Source organism: Panthera leo, chromosome C1 (assembly GCF_018350215.1).
Source record: "Panthera leo isolate Ple1 chromosome C1, P.leo_Ple1_pat1.1, whole genome shotgun sequence".
Lineage (NCBI taxonomy): Eukaryota > Metazoa > Chordata > Mammalia > Carnivora > Felidae > Panthera > Panthera leo.
This window is the reverse complement of record NC_056686.1, coordinates 219,379,773-219,405,625: the sequence shown is the minus strand read 5'-3', so window position 1 is coordinate 219,405,625 and position 25,853 is coordinate 219,379,773. Positions and strand designations below refer to the sequence as shown.

At 59.7% G+C, this 25,853-nt stretch overlaps 1 protein-coding gene across 12 annotated transcripts in view; it reads left to right on the top strand.

The window, feature by feature from the left end:
* The window catches only part of ANKMY1 (ankyrin repeat and MYND domain containing 1), a 54,601-nt gene that overhangs the window by 9,569 nt on the left and 19,179 nt on the right, over positions 1–25,853 (top strand). For 8 of the 12 annotated variants that reach the window (XM_042950794.1, XM_042950784.1, XM_042950796.1 and 5 more), the window contains 10 exons: positions 1,836–2,022; positions 4,614–4,757; positions 10,224–10,696; positions 14,156–14,372; positions 14,479–14,742; positions 17,365–17,828; positions 20,247–20,418; positions 21,552–21,692; positions 22,087–22,227; positions 23,770–23,877. In XM_042950794.1, the coding sequence (XP_042806728.1) occupies positions 1,836–2,022; positions 4,614–4,757; positions 10,224–10,696; positions 14,156–14,372; positions 14,479–14,742; positions 17,365–17,828; positions 20,247–20,418; positions 21,552–21,692; positions 22,087–22,227; positions 23,770–23,877 (2,311 nt within the window). The remainder of the gene's footprint in view (positions 1–1,835; positions 2,023–4,613; positions 4,758–10,223; positions 10,697–14,155; positions 14,373–14,478; positions 14,743–17,364; positions 17,829–20,246; positions 20,419–21,551; positions 21,693–22,086; positions 22,228–23,769; positions 23,878–25,853) is intronic. The other 4 variants (XM_042950787.1, XM_042950793.1, XM_042950788.1 and 1 more) reach the window with 4 other exon arrangements.

Here is a 25,853-nt window from a genome sequence, read left to right as displayed (position 1 = left end):
ATGTCTAGTGTCCCCCTCCAGAACCGTGAGAATGGATGTTTGTGGCTCAAGCTCCCTGCCTGTGGGACTTTGCAATAGCCTGAGCGGACTGATAGAGTCCCTGTTTTACAGAGGAGAAAGGTCTCTGAGCCCCAAGGGGGACAGGGAGCCTGTCTGGTGGCAGAACCACATGCCCACCCCTGCTCACCCGGCCAGCCAGCTGGGCATTTCCAATGACTCAACAGTGGGCCTTACGGCTGATTGCTCGTGTTAGTAATTTTCTTGCTTTGTTTTAAAATCATTTCCTTTGGCTTTTTGAGGAAATTTTCCATTTGTTCATGTTTTTATAGTCCATTACCTTTTCCTCTTAATAACTCAAAAAAAAGGTTTTTTTTTTTTTTAATTTTTAAATTAAGCATGTAGTGTGTGTGCCCTGTGGCAAAGCAAGAAAAGTGGCATGTTAGTCTGCTGGGGCTGCAACAAAGTGCCACCCACAGGGTGCCTTAAACAATAGAGATGTATTGTCTTTCAGGCCGGAGGCTGGAGCCCAAGGTCAAGGTGTGGGCAGGGTGGTTTCTTCTGAGGGTGAGAGGGAGAATCTGTTCCAGATCTCCCTCCTTGCCTTGTAGACGGCTGTCTTCTCCCTGTGTCCACACATCATCTTCTCTCTGTGTGTTCCTGTGTGTCCAAACTTCTTTCCCTGGTCATAGTACAACAGTCACATTGGACTAGGCCCCCACTGATGACCTCACTTTAACTTGGTTACCTCTGTAAATGCAGTCCCAGGTAAAGTCCTGGGATGTAGGCTCTAACGTAGGAGTGTGTGTGTGTGTGTGTGTGTGTGTGTGTGTGTGTGTTGGGGGCTGGGGGGAAACATAATTCAACCCATAAGCACAGGTAAGCCAAAGAAGAAACAAACCAAAGCGCAGCCCTCAGATTTTTTCATTGTTGCATGTATGTATCTGTTTTTCCTGGCTTCTTTCTTCAAACGCGTAACAAAGTGGCAAATGGAGATTTTTGTGTTCACAGCAGCTGTATCCCTTCTTTGGGCAAAGCTTTGTGAAGCCTCTGTGACTCACGGCTGGCATTTGAGGGCTGGCTGGTGGAGGGGGCTCAAGGTCCGGGGGTTTCCATGCTTTCAGCAGCCCAGCTAGACCGTCAGCCCGACAGTGGCACAGGTCTGTAGACCAGAGACATCGAGATACAGCATCCCCAGAGAGCCCTTAAGTTGAGAGGGAGGCAGAGAGGGGGGCCGTGTGTGTGACGGGGGCTGGGGGTAGGTCACCCTTTAGGTCAGGATTTGTACTCTTAGCAAGAGCAGAAAAGAAGCCAGCTCGCCCTCGTGAACATTTTCTGCCCCTTGCTGTGCACCCGCCCATCCCTGCGGTCTCTCTTAGTAGGCAGCTGGCTGCTGCTCTTGGACCGAAGCTCCCTCTCCTTGTTCAGACCACCCACTGGTCCATGCGTGCCTGCCAGGTGTCTGCCTCCTGCCCAGCTGTGGGCCAGGCTGCCAGCCCCCGGGGGGGAAGGCACTGCCATGGCGCTCTGGGCTGCTGGTGGACACAAGGCTGGCCCCACAAACAGCTGGAGCTGGAACCCATCAGCTTCCAGGACACCGGCAGCCCTTTACCCATGTTAGAGACTCAGGGTTGCACACTTCCTGTGTGACCTTGGGCAGTCACTGCATGCCCATGCCTCAGTTTCCCGCTCTGCAAAATGGGAGTGGCAAGAGCGTCTGCCTCGGGGTTGTTGGAGGAAGAGACGAGATAGTGTGTGTTCTCTGCACGTGGTCCCCCCCTCAGGCCGGTTCCAGCATTGATCTTCCTCACCCCCCCCCCCCCACTTCACCTTCCTAGGGACATCCTAGAGGCCCCGGAGGAGGAAGAGGAGTCCGAGGGTCCCCCCAGGGGACAGGACCTGAAGGAGGCCTACATCCAGCTGGTCCGAGGCGTGCAGGAGTGGCAGGATGGCTGTGTGTACCAAGGGGACTTCGGGCTGGACATGAAGCTGGGATACGGTGAATTCTCTTGGCCCACGGGCGAGGTAGGTGGCTTCCGTGGCTGTCCCCGCCAGGGCCTGGCTGTCTCTTTTCTTCTAAGAGGGGTGTGAGGCAGACTTGCCGGTCTCCGGCAGGAAGGGTGCTGGGCTTGTGTCTTTTCTACCTTCCAGAAACTTCCAGAGAGAAACATTCTCACAGTTGTCCAGGGTCACACATGCAGTTGGCCTGGGCATTCCCGGGCTGCGGCTTGGGAAGGGTTACTTACGATAAATTCTTATTCTGGGCAACTGTTCAAAAACTTCAAATTACTGCATGGAGCTGTATGTACGTCGGTGAAATTGCATCGTATTTAGGGTTAAAGAGAAGGGAAGGATCTTTTTAGCAGTCAGATGGGAGCAGGCTCCAGAGCCCACGCAGTAGGCCGCGTCCAGGACCCCAGTGGAGACTCCCGGAGACCTGTGGGAGCTCCGCAGGTGCCTGGGGGAGGGCACAGTGGCCTGGCCTGTGGCACGACCGCGGCCGACACCTGTAGCTGCGGCTGCCTGCTTGTCCAGTGGGGAGATTTCCAGAGCATGGGTTCTACTGTGAGCTGGGAAGACGGCCCCGTAGGGTACTTTCGTTCAGATCCAGGCCCAGTGGGGTCCAGGCTCAGAAGAGCAGCCGGGGCTGGGTGTGTCAGTGCGTGATTGCCAGAGGAGAGCAGGGCGGCCTGATAACCGGGGTCTCGGGCCGGAGCCTGGGGGCGGCAGGGGCAGGGGGGGCAGGCGCAGCTGCAGGCAGGGGCGAACCTTCCCCCGCACCCCTGCCGATCCCTCTCCCAGAACGCACCTCAAGCTCAGACGAGCCTCCGGACCTCAGGTGACTGGGAGGCCGGGACCGAAGCCTGTGTTGAGTGGAAGCCACCGTGACACTGGTGGTTCAAGCGCTGACTCCCGTGGCTCCGGGACTGGCACTGAAACCAGTCCTCGGCTAGTTTCTTTCTTTTACCCAACGCCGTGGTGTCCCGTGCCCTCGTTCGTGGCTGTGGGAGGTTGGGCGTGCCGGCCTGTCCCGCGGAGCCCGGGTTCCACCGTGAGGGAGACCACGGGGGGCGGGTGTGGTGGCGGGGCCTTGGCCTCATTACTGCCTGGCGGGACCTCCGGGTCCGCGGAGCAGCTGCTTGTGCAGCCGAGGCAGCTCACAAGCCGGAGAGGCCAGGGGGACGAGAGAGTGTGCCACCCACCAGCGGTGACCCTACACGCGTTAATGGCCTGAGCACATCAGCCCTGGCCGGTCAGACGCAGCTCGTGGTGTGAGTGCAGGGGTGGGGACGGATGGGGTGGCTGTGGAAGGGCCTCCCTCCAATGCTGCTTTCTCCTGGGGAGGGGGGCAGAGAGCCTCTCTCCCACGTATGGACCGACGCTCGTACACAGTTGTTTTCGAGTCGGGTGGACTCCGCTTTCCCCCACAAAGTGGTGCGGGTGTTGGCAGGAGCGGGCAGCCCCTGGCCTCGTGCCCCTCTGCTCCGCGTGTCCTCGTGCTCGACATTCTCTTCAGAAGCGCCGGCGGAGCCCACGTTCAACCCAGGCAGCGCTGAAAAGGGCCTTCGTTGGCTCTTACGATGGAAAGCCCGTCAGCGGGGCTCTGCAGCCCGAGGCCTGGCTGGTCCGGGGACTCTGATGACCTTGTCGGGCCCCCTCTCTCCCCGTCTCTGTGTTGGCGCCCAGACTAACCTTCCGCCACCTGGCGAGCCTGGGGAGCTACGCCTGACACTTCTGGGGGAGAGGAAGGGCCCTGGGGACACTGGTCTGGCCCCGGGCATGGGTCCTGTGGCCAAACCCAAATTGAGGCCGGGGCCGGGGGTCGGGAGTCGTCTGGTCGGACAGACCTGGTCACTGGTGCCTGGTCCGTCAGCCACCAGCCCCATGGGGAGTCCTCTCCGTTACCCGAGGACAGAGGAGGGCACGAAAGCAGCCACACCTGGGGTCCCGTTCCTAAAGAGCCGTCTCCGAGCGTTGCAGGACCGGCCTGCGGCTGGCATGGGAAGAGCTGGCAATGGGCGTCACATTGTTTGACCCTCCTGAGGCCCCAGCAGGGAGGCGGGCCGGCACAGACCCGCCACCGGCATTTGTGGGGCTTGGGCCACGAGCGGAGGCCGGCGTCCGTGGCTCAGTGTAGCCACACCAGCGTTCCCGCGCAGGCCCATAGCTTGCCCCTGGGGTCACACGTGGGGCCGCGCGGGTGAGCCCGAGGCTGGTGGCCCCCCACCCCCCGCCCCCGCCAGCCTGCTGCCTGTAAACCCAGGCAGACGTGGAGCTGAGCCCGGGTCGGGGCTCCGGCCCAAACCCAGGAGTCGCTCCGCAGTGGTGGCCATTCCAACGCCTCTCCAGATTCCCCTACCGGAGCTACGGCGGGCGACACGGGGGCCACCGGGGCCCGACCGCCTGGCACCTGCTCTGTGTGACATAGGTGACGTCTCTCATAGACTCGTTCGGCCCCCGAACTTGAAGGGGCCCCGTGGCCAGGTGCCCCTGTGGTCCGCCTCACTGCCAGCCTGGCGGGCTGCCTCCACCTGGGGGGCTTCCTGGAAGGCTGGGGTGGGGGGTGGCCAGGAGCAGCTTCTCGGACACAGCCTGTCACTGAGCGCTCTTCACAGTTGTACCACGGGCAGTTTTACCGGGACCACCGCCATGGGCTGGGCACCTACCAGTGGCCCGACGGCTCCAGCTTCACTGGCATGTTTTACCTCAGCTACCGAGAGGGCTACGGCACCATGTACCTGAAGACCAGGCTCTTCCAGGTGAGGGGGCGGGGCCACAGGGGAGAGGGGGCGGGGCCGCCCTGTGGGGGTGAGGGGGCAGGACTACCCCAGGTGCAGGTGAGGGGGCAGGGCCACGGGGGTGTGAGGGGCGGGGCCGCCAGGGGGTGAGGAGGTGGGGCAGCCCCTGGGGGGGGCGGTGTGAGGAAGGGTGAAGGAGCTGCCCCCCCAAGGGGTGTGTGAGTGTGAAGGAGGGTGAGGGGGCGGGGCGCCCCTGGTGGGGGGAGGTGTGGGGGTGTGAGGGGGCAAGGCTGCCCCAGATGTGGGTGACAGGTGAGGCCGCCCTGGAGTTGGGGGGGAGGGGGGAGGGTCACCCTGGGTGCAGGTGAGGGGGCGGGGCCACCCCTGATGCAGATGAAGGGCGGGGCTCTGTGTGCTCAGGCCACTGGACAGAAAGATACTTAGGTCCTGGGGAAGTTTATTTGTGTAACAAGTGGTAACTTCCTTATTTTTAAAGATCGTTAACAGTACCAATAATAAGGTTCATGAAAAGAAAAGGAACACGAATGAGAAGACAGGATGCTTCATGATCCCATTTTCCAGAGCAGGGAGTTGTGTATCCTTTAGATTAAACTGCAAATGCACCGTAATATTTACTTTTTTATACATAAGCTGGATCATTCCACATAGATTGTCTTGAAGCTGGTCTTCTTAAAAAAAAATTTTTTTTTAATGTTTATTTATTTTTGAGACAGAGAGAGACAGGGCATGAACGAGGGAGGGTCAGAGAGAGAGGGAGACACAGAATCTGGAGCAGGCTCCAGGCTCTGAGCTGTCAGCACAGAGCCCGACGCAGGGCTCGAACTCAAGGACTATGAGATCATGACCTGAGCCGAAGTTGGCCACTCAACCGACTGAGCCACCCAGGCGCCCCTTGAAGCTTGTCTTTATTTGTGGAGGAAATTCCTGGTTTTGCAGAAACAGTTGCCTTTCCTCCTTTTATTTCCGGACGGCGTAACTTAGGGTACAGTCCACCCCCTTGAGTATGCAATTGTGAAGGTTTTCACGAGCGTGGAGTTGTGTGACTACTACTGCCGTCAACGTACAGGACGGCTCCTTCTCCGCTCCTGCCGGTGCCCCTTTGGGACCGATCTCTCCTCCCACCCCAGCCCTGGCCAGTTGTTTTGCAGATGATTTGCCTTTGCAAGAATACCAGGCTAGTGAAATACAGTAGGTAGACTTTTGAGGCTGGTGCCTTTCACCTAGCGATCGTATTGAAGGTTCATCTGCCTTGTGGTGAGTCCGCAGCTCCTTCCTTAGTGCTGAGCAGTGTTCCAAGTGCATGGTGCCGTTCTCCATTCCCAGCTGACAGACGCTCGTTTCCAGCTTTTGTTGATTATGAATCAAGCTGCTGTAAACATTTATATATGGTGTTTTGCGTGCATGTTCGTGTGCAAGCATTGTACCCCGTCCAAGCCCCTAATATATACTGGAGTCCATCTCCAGCCCCACCCCCTCAGCTCTCGATGACGCAGCTCTGCTTTTCATCACAACGTCCCCTTTTCCGTTGTTTCAGATCAGTGGAATGGGTGTTACTGCATGTTCGATTTCTCTGGCTTAGGGCGTGATTCTTTTGAGATTCGTACGTATTTGCATATGGCAGCAATTTGTTTCTTTTGCGGTGAGGTAGTATTCCGTTGTGTGGATTCGAGACACGTGTTTTACTGATTCGCCAATAGCTACATGTTTGAGTTCTTTCAAGTTTTTGGTTATTATGAGTAAAACTGCTAAAAACGTTTGATTACAAGCCTTCATGTGCACACACGTCTGTCTTTTCATTTGGGTAAATACCGCGAGTGGGATCGCTGGCCGTAGGTGACGTGCATGGCAAGTTTTGTAAGAAACCTCCGAAGGGTTTTCCAAAGTGGTTGTGCCGTTTTCCATTTCAGCCACTCATGGGGCGCCTGGGCAGCCCAGTCAGGTAAGCATCTGACTTCAGCTCAGGTCATGATCTCTTGGTTTGTGGGTTCGAGCCCCACATCGGGGCTGTGCTGACAGCTCAGTCTGAAGCCTGATTTGGATTCTGCCTCCCTCTCTTTCTGCCCCTCTGCTCATGCTATATCTCTGTCTCTCAAGAATAAATAAACATTAAAAAAGTTAATTTTAGCCACTCGTAGGCTTATCGATTTTTCTTTCCCTGGTTCTTTTTTATGTCCTAGTTACGCAACTTTAGCTTAATCCAAGTTTCCTAAGATTTTCGTCTGTGTTCTCTTCTGCATGTCATGGTTTTGGCTCTGACATTTAGGTCTGGGATCCGTTCTGGGTTAATGTTTGCACTGCACGTGAAGCAACGGTTGGTTGGGCCTCCTCCCCTCCCGCACCTCCACCTGTAGGCGGCCGGCTGATCCGGTGCCATCGGTCGAGAAGACTGTCATTTCTCTACTGCTGCTTTTGTACCTTTGTTAAAAACCACACTCGGAGACACGTGTCTGGCCGCCTTTCTTCATGTGATGTCGGGACTGATCCGTGGGTGCCGGTGTCTGCAGTCCTTTTCCGTCGGTTCCGACGGCCTCCTCACCTTACTTGTTGTGATTTTGGACAATATCGCTGGACCGTCATTTCATTAGAGGGCGCAAGTTGGTGACACTCTAAATCTACGATCCCTCCTTCACTTATTAACTAGAGTTCTTTTGTCTACAACAGCCTTCATCAACTGTTTGGTTACTTTGAGGTAGTTTTATGGGGAAGGCGAAATGACACTTGGTCTTTTCCTTTTTTGCCCCTCGTCAGGGTAACAAGCGGATGATTACCTAACATTCTTCAGTGGCGATCGGTGGGGCTTACTCGGGTTTTTTTTGTTTGTTTGTTTTTCGGATCTGTATAAACTCACGGACTTTAGTGTATTTGGTGTATCTCAGCACATTGTGGTGGTTATGCTTTTGGATGCCCGAATTGTCACTCTTGGGTCGGGGGAGTTTGGTTTTTGCTTCAGTTTGGTTCTTGCAGTAGACATAGCTCCACCAGGTGTCGGTTTTCTTGCCTTTTGTTGGGGCGAGGAGACCCCAGCTCATCCATACGCCTCCTGCCCTGGTCCCAGGATTGACTGTTGATCTGGCAGGCCTGGTTCCTAGATGGGGCGTGGTGTGGAAAAACCACCGTTTGGGTGCTTATTACTATCGTGTTGGCTGGTTTTCATTTGTAGGCTTTTTCAATAGCAGATCTAGATTTTTTTTTTTCTCTCTAAATGAGAAAAGACACCATCAGTTCATACGGACGTCTCCAGCTCCAGTTTGGGAATGCGGGGCTTTTACTCAACAGCCATGGTATCGTATTTGCACGTCTTTGCAATTAGTCTTAAAAATCTTTGTTTCTAACGTTAACACATTTCCTATTTATTTCCCCCCGTGAAATATGTATGACAGTTTCAGAATGATGGCGTAGCATTAGCTCCAGCGCCGTGGCTCCTAAAACAACTCAGGGCTCCTTTCCTGCCTTTTGTCCCTGGGACCCATCCCACTGGGAAGGTGGAATCCAATCACGTGAGCTACTGTCCATCCGTGCTGCCTGGAGGTAGAGCTAGGTTCAGTGGTGTTGCTTTCATTGTTTAGGATTTGATTTTTACGATCTTGCTTTAATTTAGTTTGGTAATTCAGTAAAAAATGGATATTTTTCTGAAGGCAAATCTAGCAAACAGGGTCCCCCCACAGGAGTCCAGCTTCCACTGTTTCTATCTGGAGTCCTCTCTCGTCACCGGGGACTGTTTGTACAGCTTCCTCTTTGCATTTACACACCAGGAGCACACGTGCACACACGTTCCTCCCCGCGTAGGCAGTGGGACGTGCACCCTGCACGCTTCCCGGGGCCGCCTGTGGTTGCCCTTCCTCCCGACAGCCCAGACCCGCTTCTCACTGCTCGGGAAGGGTCAACCACATGCGCACTTTCCTCCGGCCTTTGTGGTGCCGAGGGGCGCCGTGGTGACTGTCTCGCCGGTTAATGGTTCCATGCTTTTGTCGGTGATCTTCGGGATACGTTCCTAGAGGGGGATTGTTGGTCACAAGGTAAATGCATATCAAAGGCAATTTTTTAAGCCTGTCGCGTGTAGCGTCCTGGAGACACATTCTCCTTTCTTTAACCGTCGACATTACTGCCATTGTATTTTACTACTAACGTAACTGTTAGCGTTATTAAGAGCTTGCTGCTAGACATACTGTTGTGAACGTATGTGTGACTATAGCTTTGATCTCGTTGGGATTGTTTCCTTACGATGTTAAGGAGATTATGTCCTTATGATAGAATCCTAGAAATGGAGCTCTTGGGTCAGCTCTTGGGGCATGAACGCCTTTGGTCTCCGCACAGACCCCCAGCAGCTGCCTTTCCGACCGCCTGCCTCCCTGCACCCCCTTTTCTTGCCCCGTCCGCAGTCTTCCTTCTCGGCCCATCCATCCTGTGGCTTCCGCCGCCTCGGTGACGCTCCGGCGCTGCCAGGATGAACGCGCACCGCCTCCCCCCGGCCCCCGACCCTTTCACAGACCGCGGCGGCACTCGGTGCCCTGCTGCCACTCGGCAGATTCTCCCGGAAGTGCCTCTGCCGTCCCCACCCAGCTGCTTTGCACGATGAAGTCCTCCTTGGTGTGTCTTACTGTTCCTTGCATGTTCTTTCCTCTGCTCTAGACTGTGAACTTCTTGTGGGGGACTGTGTAACTCAGAAACTTACGCCCCAAGTAAGTCTGCAAGCCCGGGGCTCTGAGATAGGGGCCCTGTCCCAGGGTCCCAGGCGAGGGCGTGGCACCAGGGAGTGACACGGAGGTCCCCGCTGCGGCTCCCAGTGACCTCCAGATGCCCTTCAGAGCCAGCTCTCCTGGGAAGCCGGGCCCCTCTCCAGCTTCCCGTCCCTTTTTGTGGGCCCAGCATTACCTTTCATCCAAGGCCCTCTTGGCCCTCCCCTCGCCACACATCCCCCACCCAGCACAGACCGCCCCACCCAGCGGAAGGGCCTCGAGAGGCCCAGAAATCACTGCACTCTGCTGGGTTCATGGGAAGCGGGGGGTTAGCTCCCTTCCCCCCCCCCCCCCCCCCCCCCCCCGCCGCCTGTCTCCTCAGGTCACACCTGCCAGAGTCTCTCTGACCCAGGGCCCCACATCTCCGCTGCCCCGGGTGGCTGGGCTGGGCCCACAATGTCACTGCTACAAGGGGTTCCCTGAAATGAGCCCACACGTGGTATCCCTGACACGCTTCCACCTTGAACCCCCGGTCATGTCCCCACCTTACCGCTAAGGCCACTGCTGACCACCCTGGGTCCGAAGCACCTTTCTCCCCCAATGCATTCCATATTTACACGTTTGCTCTGGGACACCATGCCGGGTGCATACTCGGCCTCCGTAAGTATTTGTTGACTGAATGAAGACGCTTCTCTTGGAATTTTGTTTTTCTTTGATTTTGAGAAAACGGTTGCAAAGCTTAGGGCCCTGCTGAACGATGTCTCTTGCCCTGGTGACTTTCGCTTCGCAGGGGCTGTACAAAGCGGACCAACGGTTTGGGCCGGGCGTGGAGACCTACCCGGACGGCAGGCAGGACGTCGGGCTGTGGGTCCGGGAGCACCTCATCAAACTGTGCACGGAGGTTCCCCGCAGCTTCTCCATCCACAACTACCCCGAGTACTCGGGCTTCCTCACTCACTCTCCTGCTAGACTCGGCCTCTCAGATGAGGAGAAGGTGGACTGGGACCAGCCGGAGGGACAGGACCCCTTTTTCTACGACTATAAGCGGTTTCTTCTGAACGATGACCTGACTCTGCCTCCAGAAATGCACATTTACTCGACCGACAACAGCCACCTGCCCATGACCTGCTCTTTCCGCAAAGAATTAGATGCCCAAATCTTCCTTAATGACATTCCTCCATTTGCTGAGGATGAAGAACCCTGGTTTATAAAAAATGAGACCCCTCTGATGGTCAAAATCCAGAAGCAAACCTACAAATACAGGTAACTTGCCCCATCTTTCTTTCCCTCCCACGACGGGCCCGTGCTCGGGGCTGGGCTCCTGGGGGGCCTCTGGCGCCTGGCTGAGTAACCCGCAGGGTTATTTCTTGGGTTCACGTAAAGGTGCTTCTCCTGTTTGAGGCAGCGCAGCGACGAAGGGGGAGGGAGAGCCGTGCGGGGCCGGTGAGCTGGGACACACGCCCCGGGTTGCGAGCATGCAGGTGCAGGAGGGTGCCGTGGCCTCGATGTCTGCACAGGGGCCCGGGATCCTGCTCACCTGCTCTCGGGAGAAGCAGTGGTCAGGAGGTTGCTGGGGAGCACGGAGTGAGGGCAGTCCCTAGAAGAGTGTAGAGCCTTGGGAGGAGCTGTGGAACAGGGTCAGCCGGGTTGATGGAGCCGAGTTCAAATCCTGGCTCTGAGACCTTGCGTGTGTTTGCTCTGTGCAGGTCGGAGCCCGTGCTCCGGCCTCTGTGGGTCATGTCTGCACACAAGGTGCACACGAAGAGATGTATGAGAGCAGGTCTGAGCAGAGAGCCGAGGGTGGGAGGGCCGGGGAGGGGTGGGCTGGGGGCTGGCTGAGCCTCTGGCTTCTCGACGTCTGGGAAGGCGTGGAGCTGCTCCGTCGGTCTCCGAAGACCAACCCAGTCTCCAAACCCCCAACCCCGTCCAGCCCGGGAAAAGTAGGCAGCCACCTGACGAAAACTGATTTTTTAACGTTAAAAATTTTAAGAATATTTTCATTTACTAAACTTTGTCCTCAGTTATAACTAAAGTATTTTAGAATCCAGGTTTGGTAAGCACAAGTGGTTACTTATGCATTCATATACCCACCCACCCATGTACCACCCCTCCATCCACCCCCCCCCCACCCCTATATCCACCCACCCACCTGCCCACCCGCCCATCCACCCACACACCCCTCCATCCGTCCATTACCCACCCACCCACCCATCTATCCATCTACCCCCACCCATCCATCCATCCATCCATCCACCCCCCCCACCCACCCCCCCATCCACCCACCCACCCCTCCATCCATCCATCCACCCACCCACCCATCTATCCATCTACCCCCACCCATCCATCCATCCATCCATCCATCCATCCATCCACCCACCTCCCCATCCACCCACCCACCCCTCCATCCATCCATCCACCCACCCACCCATCTATCCATCTACCCCCATCCATCCATCCATCCATCTATCCATCCACCCACCCACCCTTCTATCCACCCCTCCAACCACCCCTCCATCCACGGACCCCTCCATCCACCCACCCCTCCATCCACCCACCCCTCCATCCACCCATCCACCCATCCATCCCTCCATCCCTCCACTCCTTCACCCCTCCACCCCTCCACCCATCCACCCACCCCTCCATACACCCCTCCACCCCTCCACCCATCCACCCACCCCTGTATCCACCCGTCCACCCACCCACCCATCCATCCATCCACCTCTCCATCCACCCACCCACTCCTCCGTCCACTCACCCACCCATCCCCCCCGCCCATCCATCCACCCACCTCTCCATCCGTCCATCCACCCACGCACCCATCTATCCATCTACCCCCACCCATCCATCCCTCCATCCCTCCACTCCTTCACCCCTCCACCCCTCCACCCATCCACCCACCCCTCCATCCACCCCTCCACCCCTCCACCCATCCACCCACCCCTGTATCCACCCATCCACCCACCCACCCAGCCATCCATCCACCTCTCCATCCACCCACCCACTCCTCCGTCCACTCACCCACCCATCCCCCCTGCCCATCCATCCACCCACCTCTCCATCCGTCCATCCACCCACGCACCCATCTATCCATCTACCCCCACCCATCCATCCCTCCATCCCTCCACTCCTTCACCCCTCCACCCCTCCACCCATCCACCCACCCCTCCATCCACCCCTCCACCCCTCCACCCATCCACCCACCCCTGTATCCACCCATCCACCCACCCACCCAGCCATCCATCCACCTCTCCATCCACCCACCCACTCCTCCGTCCACTCACCCACCCATCCCCCCCGCCCATCCATCCACCCACCTCTCCATCCGTCCATCCACCCACGCACCCATCTATCCATCTACCCCCATCCATCCATCCACCCCTCCATCCACCCCTCTATCCACCCACCCACCCCTCCATCCCTCCACCCCTTCACCCCTCCACCCCTTCACCCCTCCACCCCTCCACCCATCCACCCACCCCTCCATCCACCCCTCCACCCCTCCACCCATCCACCCACCCCTCCATCCACCCATCCACCCACCCCTGTATCCACCCGTCCACCCACCCACCCATCCATCCATCCACCTCTCCATCCACCCACCCACTCCTCCGTCCACTCACCCACCCATCCCCCCCGCCCATCCATCCACCCACCTCTCCATCCGTCCATCCACCCACGCACCCATCTATCCATCTACCCCCATCCATCCATCCACCCCTCCATCCACCCCTCTATCCACCCACCCACCCCTCCATCCCTCCACCCCTTCACCCCTCCACCCCTTCACCCCTCCACCCCTCCACCCATCCACCCACCCCTCCATCCACCCCTCCACCCCTCCACCCATCCCCCCACCCCTCCATCCACCCATCCACCCACCCCTGTATCCACCCGTCCACCCACCCACCCATCCATCCATCCACCTCTCCATCCACCCACCCACTCCTCCGTCCACTCACCCACCCATCCCCCCCGCCCATCCATCCACCCACCTCTCCATCCGTCCATCCACCCACGCACCCATCTATCCATCTACCCCCATCCATCCATCCACCCCTCCATCCACCCCTCCATCCACCCACCCACCCCTCCATCCCTCCACCCCTTCACCCCTCCACCCCTTCACCCCTCCACCCATCTACCCACCCCTCCATCCACCCATCTACCCACCCCTCCACCCACCCATCCATCCATTCATCTCTCCCTCCACCCCTTCACCCCTCCACCCACCCACCCATCCCTGTATCCACCCATCCATCCACCTACCTGCCCATCCACCCATCCAGCCATCTACCCCTCTGTCCACCCACCCACCCATCCATCCATCCATCCATCCATCCATCCCTCCCTCCACTCCTCCATCCCTCCATCTATCCACCCATCCACCCATCCATCATTCAGACATCAACTGAGCCAGTAATTGTTGGTAAGTGTTGGGTACAGAAGCTGCCATAAATCTATAGGTTCTTGACCACGAAGGAGGTTATGTGTGCACAGGAGGCTGAAGTACGTGGTGGTGAATGGGCCACGGGACTTGCATACTCTCTACTCAAATAGCAGAGTGAGCGAGAAGTGGATGTGAGTGCTTGGTGCTGAGTGCCGGACCCATGTGTATCCCTGGCCTCCTTCCCGCCCAGGGTCCCTCCCTTGAGAACCCCTTCCCCAGCACAAATGGAGAGACTGATGAACCAGGGATGCCCAGGGTCCCCGCTGTGTCTCCAGGAACAAGAAGGCCCACACCAGCTGGAACATGGGTGCCATCTTGGAGGGGGACCGGAGCGGCTTTGCGCACCATGGGCCCAAGGAGCAGCTTTCCAAGGAGATGATCCTGCGGGCCGAGGAAGGGGACTATGACTGGATCTACAGGATCCTCAGGGATGACCTCGCCAGCGCCGATGTGGCCGATGCCAAGGGCTACACTGTGCTCGCTGCGGCCACCGTGAGTCCCAGTGCCGGGTCGCCTCCCCTCAGTGGGGCCACCGTCCTCCAGCAGGGGCTTTGCCGGGATGCCTGCCGTCCTCGTGAGGCTGGCCTTCTCCCTCCAGGTTCACTGTCACACTGACATCGTCAACCTTCTGCTGGACAGCGGGGCCGACGTGAACAGGTACACGGACGAGGGCCTCACGCCGCTCAGCATGTGCTTCCTCCTCTACTACCCGTCCACGTCCTTTAAGCCCAACATCGCTGAGAGGATGGCGCCCAAGTCCCAGGTCAGCCCCGTGGCCCTGCAGCTCCCAGCACTGTGCCCCGTCTACTATCCGCCTGTCCGTCTCTCCACCCGGCAGTGCACCTCCCCGCGCCTTGCACAGGTCAGGCTCAGATGGGGTGAGCAGACACCGAGGCCCGCGGGCGGGGAGTCGGAGGGGGGGACGGGGCCGGCACGACGTCTAGGGATGCGTGTCCCACGTGAGCCACACGCGCAGTGGTTGGGGCTCTGAGACCCCTCCTGCGGGCTTCAGGGGAGGAATCGCAGGGTCGGGGAGTGAGGGAAGGAGTGAGGCCCGCCTGTGCCCATGGTGAATAATGTTGCCTGGGGCTCCCCCAGGCAGGCGTTGGTGCGAACTGCTCCCGGTGGTTTTGGGTGTAGGCCCAGAAATAGGATAGCTGATCACACGGCGGTCCCGTATCTCATTCACCGAGGAACCACTCTGTCGCCACGGTGGCATCTCTTGACGCTAGGTTCCAGTGTGGACTGGGGGCCTCCCGGCCCAGGGCGGGCGATGCCCAGGGGCTGGCTCCCTACAGCACAGGGCACCCTGGTGTCTGTCTTCTGAGCCCCGGCCTGAGGGGCAGTGCCTGCAGGGGGCACGCTTCCGCCCCTCAGGAAACCCTGGACCCTAACCGTCAGCCCCACGAGGCTGCCCGGCCTTGACCGCTGCCAAGAAAGCCTTTGGAGGGGCTGGGGCTTTCTCTGAGCGTGGTCGGGGCCCCTCCCGGGTGGGTGAGGGGACGGCACTGGACAGTGTCCCCTTGGTGGGGTCCTTCCCTCACCTCATCGCGGGCTCCTGAATCTCTTCTTCGGGGAAAGGCTCTTACTGCACCCCGGCCTGTGCCCATGGTGCACAGTCTCCCTCAGCTGCCAGACACTCCCTGAACCTCTGCCTCTCCAGGGCCCCGGCTCTCCCTGGCCTGTGTGTGGTTCTTGACGTGTGGCCGCACCAGGTCATCAGAGTCCAGGGTGGGTGGGGGCACACCGGCCGGGGCCCCAGCGTGTGGTGAGCAGGTGCACGCAGGGAGCCCGCCAGAGGCCCTGCTGCCCTGGGTGGTCCTGTGTGCGGGAGGCGGGGTGGGGGGGGGTGGTCCCTGGGAGGAAGGAGGCGACATCCCTGCAGGAAGACTGCGGTGGAGGGTTTGTTTTCGTAGCAGCGTTAACGTGTGCCTTGTGAGTGCCCTCTCCTTCCTGGTCAGAGGTTGTTAACTCAGAGTCACGACCAACTTTCAGTTTCAATGTGATCATAGGAACGGGGACGGGGGGAGACTGTGTCGGTCCTTGTGTTGCCCCTCGGCCGGGAGCTTCTAGGGACAGGGGCTGACTTTGTCACCACAGCCTCTCCAAGCCCAGAGCATCTTCGGGGGGACCCTGGTCGCAGGGGAAGCCTCAGTGATTATTGGTGAAGGCAGCGAGAGCCCCAGAAAGGGTTTTATTTGTACACTTAAAACACTGGTAAAAATCGCTCCTCTCCTCTTCTTTGAAACTTCTTATTCTGGAAAACATGGCACGCACACAGAATAAGCGAAGACGGTGGCATGTGTGGGAGCTTGCGTGGACCCGTCACCGAGACTAAGCAGCTGCCAGCACGCGGCTCACGCACCACGTCCACACCCCCGCCTCCCCCGCCAACTGCGCTCATCTTAGCGTGGATTCCTCATCGGCTCGCTTCAGCCAGAGACGTCGGCTGAAGACACATTCTTCTGTCTCCCTCTCAACACACCGCAGACACTAGCATCTCACCTGAAAACTTTGTTAAGTCCTGTGGGATCCCACCCAGGCAATTTTCCCGGGTTCCCACGTAACCTTCCTCTCAGACTGGAGATAAATGAATCCAGACCCAAGCAAGTTCACACGCCGCACATGGTTGAGAAGAATTACTCTCTTCCAGCCCAGGGCAGGCTCCCCGCCCTTTCCCGAGTCCAAGGAAGCGGGTGGCTTTCCCGTGCCGGGCCTCACCGGCCGCCTCCGGGTGGGCAGCGCGCCCCTCTGCCACCTGCACCCTGTGTGCACCGTCCCGGCAGAGGGCCCTGGCCCACGGAGCCGCCTCTGTCTACCACCTGGCCCTTTACAGATGTGGGTCGCAGGGGGTTGGGCCCCACTGCCAGGGATCCTGCCCCCCGGCTCTGGGATGGGGCCCAGGATCCGCATCCCCGGCCACGAGGATGCTGCTGGTCCCGGGACCACACCGGGGACGCAGAGGCTGTGCGTCGGGCTTGCAGGGCGGCCTCCGCGGGCAGGACCGTAGTGTGAGCCTCACTGCTGGTCGTGAGTGTCGCGCAGATGCCTCTAGGAACCACAGTAAAAAGAGGTGGAACAGGTGGAACTAATTTTGACGTATTTCATTTCACTGGTGTCTCCACAATTTATCATTTCATTGGGTCATTAGTGTAAAGACAGGAGGGCAGTCTGCATTCTTTCTCTGGCCACGCACACACCGGTTTGGGATGGGCCTCACGTCGAAAGCTCGGTTGCCGCGTGTGGCTGGTGGCTGCCATGTGGCTCAGGTTTCTGTGTGAGGCCCCTGAGATGTGTGCTTCCCTCTCTCGGTTTTTGCAGAGTGCTTTAGCACGGTCAGCTAGAAGCCTTGAAGGTCACTCCCAGCCTTTAGGGCTGGTTCCTGCTAGAGAAATCGGTTAGATAGGATTGTCACTCTGATTTCTTCTTTCTTCTAATTTTCTTTCTCTCTCTCTGTCCCTCTCTCTTTTGGTACTTTCCAAAGGAAGCTCCAAATATGCCAGTAAATCCCAACCTTACCTTCTCATTCCCTGAAATGGCCATGGAGTCCATCTGTTTCGAGGACCTGGTGCCCACCCCAGGCAGCCAGGAGCAGAAGTCCATCGTGTGGGACAGCGAGGAGGACCGTCTCTCCCCGGGTGCCCGGCTGTCTCAGGAGTCCCCCGACCTGGGGAGCAGCCCTCAGAAGCAGGACTTGTCACCGTGGGACAGTTCCAGTGACCTGGAGAAGGGGCCGGACGGCACGGAGGGGAGTCTGGGCGGGTGCACGCTGGGCAGCCAGGAGACGAACTTCGAGTCTGCCGTCTGTGTGCGCAACTTCTCCTTCGGGCTGTCCCAGGACCTCCTGGAGAGGAGCGCCCAGGCCCACAGCATGCTGAAGGCCCCCTCCTTCAGTGCCACCGGCTTCGACAAGGGCACCATGAGGAAGATGGCTCTGGCCGTGGTGGAGTAGGTCGCTGGGGTGTGGGCGGCGGGGCCGAGGGTCACTTTTACGGGTGGATCTCCTGCTCGGTGGGCCGGCATCACCTCCCTGGCCACCAGGAGGAGGTGTTTCCAGAGGTTGTGTCTCACACCCCCTGAACCTACAGGGGTGCCATGGGGCCCGTCCTACGCGCTGCCTCCAGGGTCTTAGCGTGGGCATTCTGTGCATGGCTCAGGGTTGGGGCCTGGTTGTGACCTTAGGGGAACGGTGGCAGTGAGAGGCTAGGAGATGTGCCCTGTGGCTTCCAAAGTGCAGGTGCTCATATACATGTGCCCCCCCACACACACCTGAACACCCGCACACACTCACATGCCCCTGCACACGCCCACGGACACGCACTCTCCCAACCCGCACCTGCACGGCCACGTACACTCATGTATACCCACACACACCCGTGGACACACTCTCGCAACCCACACCTGCATACCTGCACACACTCGCTCGTCCCCCTTCCCCCGTGGACGCGCACCCCCCACGCTTGTCCTCTACATTCACACAGGCACTCCCACGTGGGCTTGCACAATTCACGTGCACACACTTCACGTGCGCAACTCACGTGCGCAACTCACGCGCACAATTCACGTGCCCCCTCACTTGCCCTGCACAGCTGTTCTGTACGCTCACGCGCGCTTGTCCCCCCTGCCCTCTCAAAGCGTACCCCCCCCGCCCCACCCCGGCGTCCCAGACCCTGGCAGGGAGTCTGCGGGTGGACACGATTCTCCTAACAATCCTCAGACTCCGCGTGCGTTCCCTGCACGACGTCCCCATCTCCCCGGCACGCGTGCACAAGAGACGGCATCTCGCTGACACTGCACTTGACGGGGCAGGGCTTCCTCAGTCCTCACACCCTGAGCCCGAGTCCGTGCCTTTCTACTCCACGTGATGAGATGGGAGGGACGCCCAAGGCGCACATGCTCCAAACCAGGGGGATGGTCTTCTCGAAAGCGCCTCTCCGACAGCGAGAGTGGAGAGTGACGCCGCTCTCACATGCGAGATGACCAACTGGCGTGCCACGGTCACTCGTCCCCACGCGCGTGCTCAGCCTCACGCTTCAGGGAGGCAGCTCACAGCGTGTGTGGACAGCAGTGACGCTTCAGTGACATCCCGCCCGTCCAGCGGAAACGGGAATTTTGGAACCCGTGCACCGCCCCCCCCATGTTCTCTAATGACACGTGTCACACTGGGGAGGGCTCAGGTCTTCCCACGTGACCAGGTCCTGGTGTCGCACACCCGGGCGGGGTCGGGAGTCCTCGTGGTGCTGCATTCTGAGGCAGCCAAGCATCCGTTTTCCATAAAACTACGCTATTTTCGTTAAGATGTGATGGGTTTGTTGCTCTTTAAATGTATCAGCAAATCTTTTTCAAAATTCTCATTTTGACCGCAATACAGTAGACACGGGTGGATGGAACCTGCGTAAACAAAGCTTTTTGGGTCCTCAAAGGATTTGAGGAGTAGAGAGGGGTCCCGCGAGCAGGAAGTTTGAGAACCGCTGCTTTAGATCGGCCCTGCCCATCCGCTGCCCTCTTGCCCGTGCCTCCTGGTTATGCGCTGGGGTGGGGTCGGCGGGACCGCCAGACCCTCTGCCTTCCTGCTGTCTTAGCTGTTCCTAAAGCCTGCTTGGCTCATCACCTTGACCTTCTTCCTGCCCAGTGGGGCTGTCGTGGATGTATGTATGTACGTGCACGTGTATGTGCCCAGTGTGTGTGTATACGTGTGTGTATGTGGATGCGTGTGGTAGCCATGTATGGGTGTGTGTGTGTGAGTGTGCTGTGTGCGTATATGTGCGTGTGTGTGTTCTCTGTGTGGCACGTGCCCGTGTGTATGTATACACACGTGTGTGTGGTGTGCACGCATGTGGTCGTGCGCGTCGTGTGTGACGTGTGTGTGTGTACGTGTGCGTGCTGTGTGTGTGGTACCTGTGTCCCCGTGCAGTGTGCGTGTTGTGTGTGGGCGTGCGTGCCTGCGTGTCTGGGTACGGTGTTGTGCCCTACGTGTGCTGGCTGCTCTGTGTCATCCGCTTACAGCCACCCCGGGAGGGAGGGCTGGTCCCCACCTCACGCCCCGTGTGGCGGATGACCTGAGCAAGGCCGAGTGAGCACCGGACGCTGGGGTGGGACGGGGCTGCGTCTGGACCCCAGCCCGGCGGGGGCCGGCTCAGGTGTGGCGACGGCGGGAGCAGCCCTGGTCCAGGGCGGGGGCCGGTGGCCTCGGGGAGGCAGGGTCCTGGGCGGTTCCGGGAGAGGCCGTGAATGCTGGGGCTCAGGTGCCACACGTTCAGCGCCCTCCCGAGCCCCCTTTACCGGGGAGCGTCGGTCCCGACTGGGACCGGGGTGCTGTCCCGTGCCTGTCCCCAGCCTGTGACTGTGTCACCCTGGTCCTTTCAGACGCAGAACCAGGTGGCTGACCATCGAGCTGCTGCTGCACCGAGGCGCGGACCCCAACCTGTGCCGCGTGCCCATGCAGGCCCTTTTTTTTGCCGTGAAAGCGGGGGACGTGGCCGGGGTGAGGCTGCTGCTGGAGCACGGGGCCAGGACCAACATCCAGCTCCCGGCTGAGGTAGGACCCGCGGGCTGGGGGTGGGGACCAGGGGGCAGGGGTGGGCTGGCGGGGGGCCCGTGAGGTGAGTGGTCAGAGGGTGCGGCGCGGCCAAGGCTGGCGGGATCTTTTGGCTTCGGCCGCCGCCCGGTGTCCCTGTTCAGGGGCAGGTGGGTCTCGTGTGGCCAGCCCCTCGGCCGGACCGCGCACCCATTCTTTTCTGAGCATCTGGGAACGTGAGTGCGGGACAGTGGCATGTCCGTGGGAGACCCAGGGAACCTCGTGATAATCTTTCAGGTTTACAGATTGGACTCTGCCTTGGGAACTAAGGTCGTAACCTTTCAACATGGCTCCGAATCGGTTCACTTATTCTTGCCTTCGTTCATTCCCAGTCAGGCGCCTGTTACTTACACAGTCCTCCTTCGGGGGCATTGGGCTTTAGTAAACTGTTGGGGTAGATTGTAGGGGGAGGAGGAGGAGGGTGCCTGTGCCCGGAGAGCGCCTGTGCACCGTGGACTGATGTCCTCCCGACTCTTCTCCGAGGGCGCCTCCTGTTTCCCCGACACCCTGCTTTGCGGGTTCTGGTTGCGGGACACGGACGGCCCTGTGCCTCCGCCCCCTCGTGCTGCGTGCTCCTGGCCGGGCTCTCTTCCCCAGTCGGCTGTGCTCCCTCCAGGCTGGCCCGGGGTGTGCGCCTCTGTGTGGCCGGCCCTGACCAAGCACGGCCCAGCAGCCCGCGGCTCTCCCAGGAGTGGCTGGAGGGTTGCTGTGGGCGGAGAAGGACAGGCCTGGGCGGGGACCGGAGTCAGGAGCCGCATGACCATCCACCGGTGGCATCCATCCCGTGGAGGCCCGGCAGGAAGGGCGGGGCTTTCTCGCGGGAAGGGCGGGACAGCCGGGCTGTGGTGAGGCTGGCCCACCGGGGCCCCTCTGCGTCTGCGGGGCTGGCAGATGGAATTGGAGGGTGCGTGTCCGTGGTCCCGTGCGGGCGGGCCTCGATGTCCTGAACATCACGATGAGGCCCGGATGGTGCCGTGGGGTCTCTGAGAGGTGTGGCGCGGGCGGCCGCGCTCCCGCCCTGGACGGGGCTCTCAGCCTGGGGGTTTTGCTCACCCGGGAGCCGGGCCTCACCCCTGCCCGTGTGGCCTCTGCAGCTGGGGGCCCTGACCCCCCTGCACATCGCAGCCGCCCTTCCCGGGGAGGAGGGCATCAGGATAACGGAGCTGCTCCTGCACACTGTCACCGACGTGGACGCCAGGGTGGCCGACGAGGATGACGTGTACAAGCCGAGCAAGGTGCCCTGTCCTGCCGCGGGAGGGGGGGCGGGGGTGCCGCGGGCCCCAGGAGGTGCCCCTGCACACGGTGGTACCTTTATTGCCCTTGCTCTGAACGGGGTCGGCCTACTGCTCCCTGTGCCCCAAAGCCGGCGGGGCCCGCCCCAGTGTGTGCGCCCTGCCGACCCTCTCCGGGGCGCGTGGGGGATGCACTGTCGCGTTCGAGAGGGTTTCGCGGGACGGTGCTGGGCCCCGCGGTCTGGGGAGGGATGCTCTTGCTGGCCTGTGGGAACCTGTCTGCGTGTGAGTCTGCACCCGCCGGCTCTCCGGCCCAGCCTGGCCGGGCGGGAGCTGAGTGTCTGGGCCCTGGGGGGCGAGGCTCGGGGCCAGCGCTGGTCCCCCCCTGTCTGCACAGCTAGACCTGTTGCCTTCAAGCCTGAAGCTCAACAATGAAGCGGGCCCGGCCGGCATCTACCACAGCAGGCCTACGTGTGTGCCGGATGAGGGGGGCAGGACGGCCCTGCACGTGGCCTGTGAGCGTGAGGACAGCTACAAGGTGAGCCGGGCCTTTCCGGGCCGGGCGGCATGCGTGTGTGGTGTGTGTGCGCACGCGCATCTGAACGTGCGCACGCGCGAGTGCGTGGCCGTGGGCGTGTGCACGTGCGTTCCGTGTGCGAGCTCGTCCTCGTAGGCCGGTCTGCTTGTGTCTCCGTGTGCACGCGTGAGCAGGCTCTGCATGTGGCGCTTTGGGGACGCGGGCCCGTGTGTCTGTATGTGGTGGGGGCGGGGCAGGGCAGTGAGCCCACGGCCCCCGTCAGTCACCGTCTCTGACTCGGGACCCCAAGGCTGGGCCTGTCCTGCGGAGCCCCGGGCTTTGACCCTCCGGCGCGGGAGCCTCTCAGAGGAGGCCGAGAGGTGGGCCTGGGGGGGGAGCCGGGAACCAAACCTCACTCTGTGCTGTAGTGGCCACCACAGCCCGGGCCGCTAGGCCTCGGAGCACGTAGTAAACTGAGCCTCCGTTTACGCAGCCACAAGGTGAAAATCGCAGCCGGCTTCTCGGGTCTGTGGCACGGGTGGGTTCCCCCCGCAAAGCGTGGTGATCAGTCATGCTGCCTGTTGCAAGGGAGTGAGGGCCTGCGTGAGGGTGGGCGGGGGGCGAGGGAGCGGAGGTGGGAGGCACCCAGACCCCCCCTGCTTCGTGGCGTCCCTGGTCCGTGCTCCTCGGGCTCCGGCCACTGTGCCGAGCAGAGCCTTCAGGGGTGCCCGCGCCCCACGCGAGGAGCAGAGACGGCTCAGCCCCGGGAGGGCAGGCCGACCCGGGCCCGGGCGGTGCGTGCCGGGCCTGGGCTGTGAGTACAGAGCTTCCCCCCACCACACACCTGCATCTTTGCACTGATTACAGATTTGGAAGCGTTACGGGGAAACAAAGCCGGGAGATAGTAGAGGCATGGTCACCATTAGGTCCAGGGTCATTAGGTCATCGGAAGGTCAAGGGCAGATGGCAGCTTCGCGCCCCTGTTGAGAGATGGGGGCTGCCACCGTCCAGCTGTGCAGTGTTCCGGGGGGAGGAGGGGAGGGAGAGCCCCTCAGCAGATCTGGGCTGGCACCTCCTTGGCCTGGCCAGGGCGGGAGGGGGAAGGGGCGTGCGCTTGGAGGGAGGCCCGGCTGGTGCGCGGGGTCCACACACCTGCAGGGGGAGTCGGGCCCTCAAAGAGTGTTCTGGAATTGAAGCTGCAAGGGCCACTCCTCTCAAGCGCTGCCCTGCACCGTCCCTGAGCCCTGGAGCTGGGCCAGCCCTGCTGCCCCACGGTCGGTCCCCTTCCTCTGAAAACAAGCTTCAGGGCAATTTGCGCACCGCGTGCCCTTCCCGTTTTGCATCAGAAACGATGTGTGTTTGGAAAGCCCCTTCCCAGTTCGAGGATCCACCCACCCGTCCGTTCATCCGTCCCAGGTCTGGAAGAGGCAAGGTGCTGGTGTGCAGGAGATAGCAACCAAGCGGCAGACTTGATTCCATGGCGTTTGAGTTCATGCTCGATGTCCGGTGTTCCTGGGAGTCCGGGCACCTCTGACCTGCCGTCCTGCCTTTCTCCTCACCCAGTGTGCCAGGGACATAGTCCGGCTCCTCCTCTCCCACAGAGCGAACCCCAACGTGCTGTGGAGCGGCCACTCCCCACTCTCCTTGTCCATCGCCAGTGGCAACGACCTGGTGAGCATGTTCCAAACCCGCTGGCGGTTCACCTGCAACGTTTGTGCCGCTCGGTGGCCCCCGCCCTGGTCAGTCTTTGGGATTTGCTGTTGTCGTGGTGGCTTGAAGACGGCACGGGGCAAGGGGCGTGGTGGATCCCCTCTCCCGTGGCTGGAGCTCCTCAGAGAAGGGTATAGGAAGGAAGGTGAGCAGTGGGGGTGGGGGTTCACCTGGTGGCCGCTCCCTCAGGCTGGGTGGACCCAGCGTCCCAGGCACTGACTCCTCAGTGCACCGGGAAGGGCACCTTGGCCAACACCCATCTCCTGCCGCTGCCGAGAATGCGTATGTTCGCCATGAATCCATCCGCCTGTCCGTCCGTCCATTCACCTACCCCCACCCATCTGCTACACATCTCTCCATCTACTCACCCTCACCCACTCATCCATCCACCAACCATCCATCATCCATCCATCCATCCATCCATCATCCATCCATCCATCCATCATCCATCATCCATCCATCCATCCATCATCCATCCATCCATCCATCATCCATCATCCATCCATCCATCCATCCATCCATCATCCATCCATCCATCCATCATCCATCCATCCATCCATCCATCATCCATCCATCCATCATCCATCCATCCATCCATCATCCATCCATCCATCATCCATCCATCCATCATCCATCATCCATCCATCCATCCATCCATCATCCATCCATCCATCCATCATCCATCCATCCATCCATCCATCATCCATCCATCCATCATCCATCCATCCATCCATCATCCATCCATCCATCATCCATCCATCCATCCATCCATCCATCATCCATCCATCCATCCATCATCCATCCATCCATCATCCATCCATCCATCCATCATCCATCCATCCATCCATCATCCACCCATCCATCCATCATCCATCATCCATCCATCCATCCATCATCCATCCATCCATCCATCCATCATCCATCCATCCATCCATCATCCATCCATCCATCCATCATCCACCCATCCATCCATCATCCATCATCCATCCATCCATCCATCATCCATCCATCCATCCATCCATCATCCATCCATCCATCCATCATCCATCCATCCATCATCCATCCATCCATCCATCATCCATCCATCCATCCATCATCCACCCATCCATCCATCATCCATCATCCATCCATCCATCCATCATCCATCCATCCATCCATCCATCATCCACCCATCCATCCATCATCCATCCATCCATCCATCCATCATCCATCCATCATCCATCCATCCATCCATCATCCATCCATCCATCCATCCATCATCCATCTTGCCTCTCTCCCTCCCTTCCTTCCCTTCCTTCCCTTCCTTCCTTTGATCTATAATCCATCCATCCATTCATCCTTTCACTTCACTGTTATTTTTGAGCATCCACTGTGTGCCGGGCGGGCACCATTCTAGGCATTAGGTGTCAAATACGACAAGGTCTTTGCTCTCAAAGATCCTGTATTCTAGTCGCAGGAGACAGACCGTAATCCTGTGTGTCACAGCATTTCAGTCAGTGATGAGTGCTACGAAGACAGTAACAGCCGGATAAGGGATAGAGAATGATGAAGGGTTTCCCTGGGGAGGTGACCTGTCGGCAGAGGCCTGGAGGAGGCGAAGGCGTTGCTGATGAGGGCTGGTGCACCTGCTCTGTGCCTGGGTGGGTAGGTGGGGCACGGAAGCGTGGAGAGCTGCCTTCTGGGGCAAGGAAGCTCTTGAGAGAGCCCCACGGTGTGTGTCACGTCCAGCCAAGCCGCTCTCACGCCTGGCTTCCTGGTGGCACTCGGGCCAGTGGCTGGGGACCCGGCAGGGAGCGAGTGAGATGTGCCCCACTCTGCGTCTGGTCAGGTGAGCGCAGTGGCTCAGGTGCCCGGAGGGCAAAGGCACACGGGTTTCAGGGACGAGGGCTTCCGGGAGGTGCACCAGGCGCCACGCTGGCCCCCGGGCCGGAGAGCAG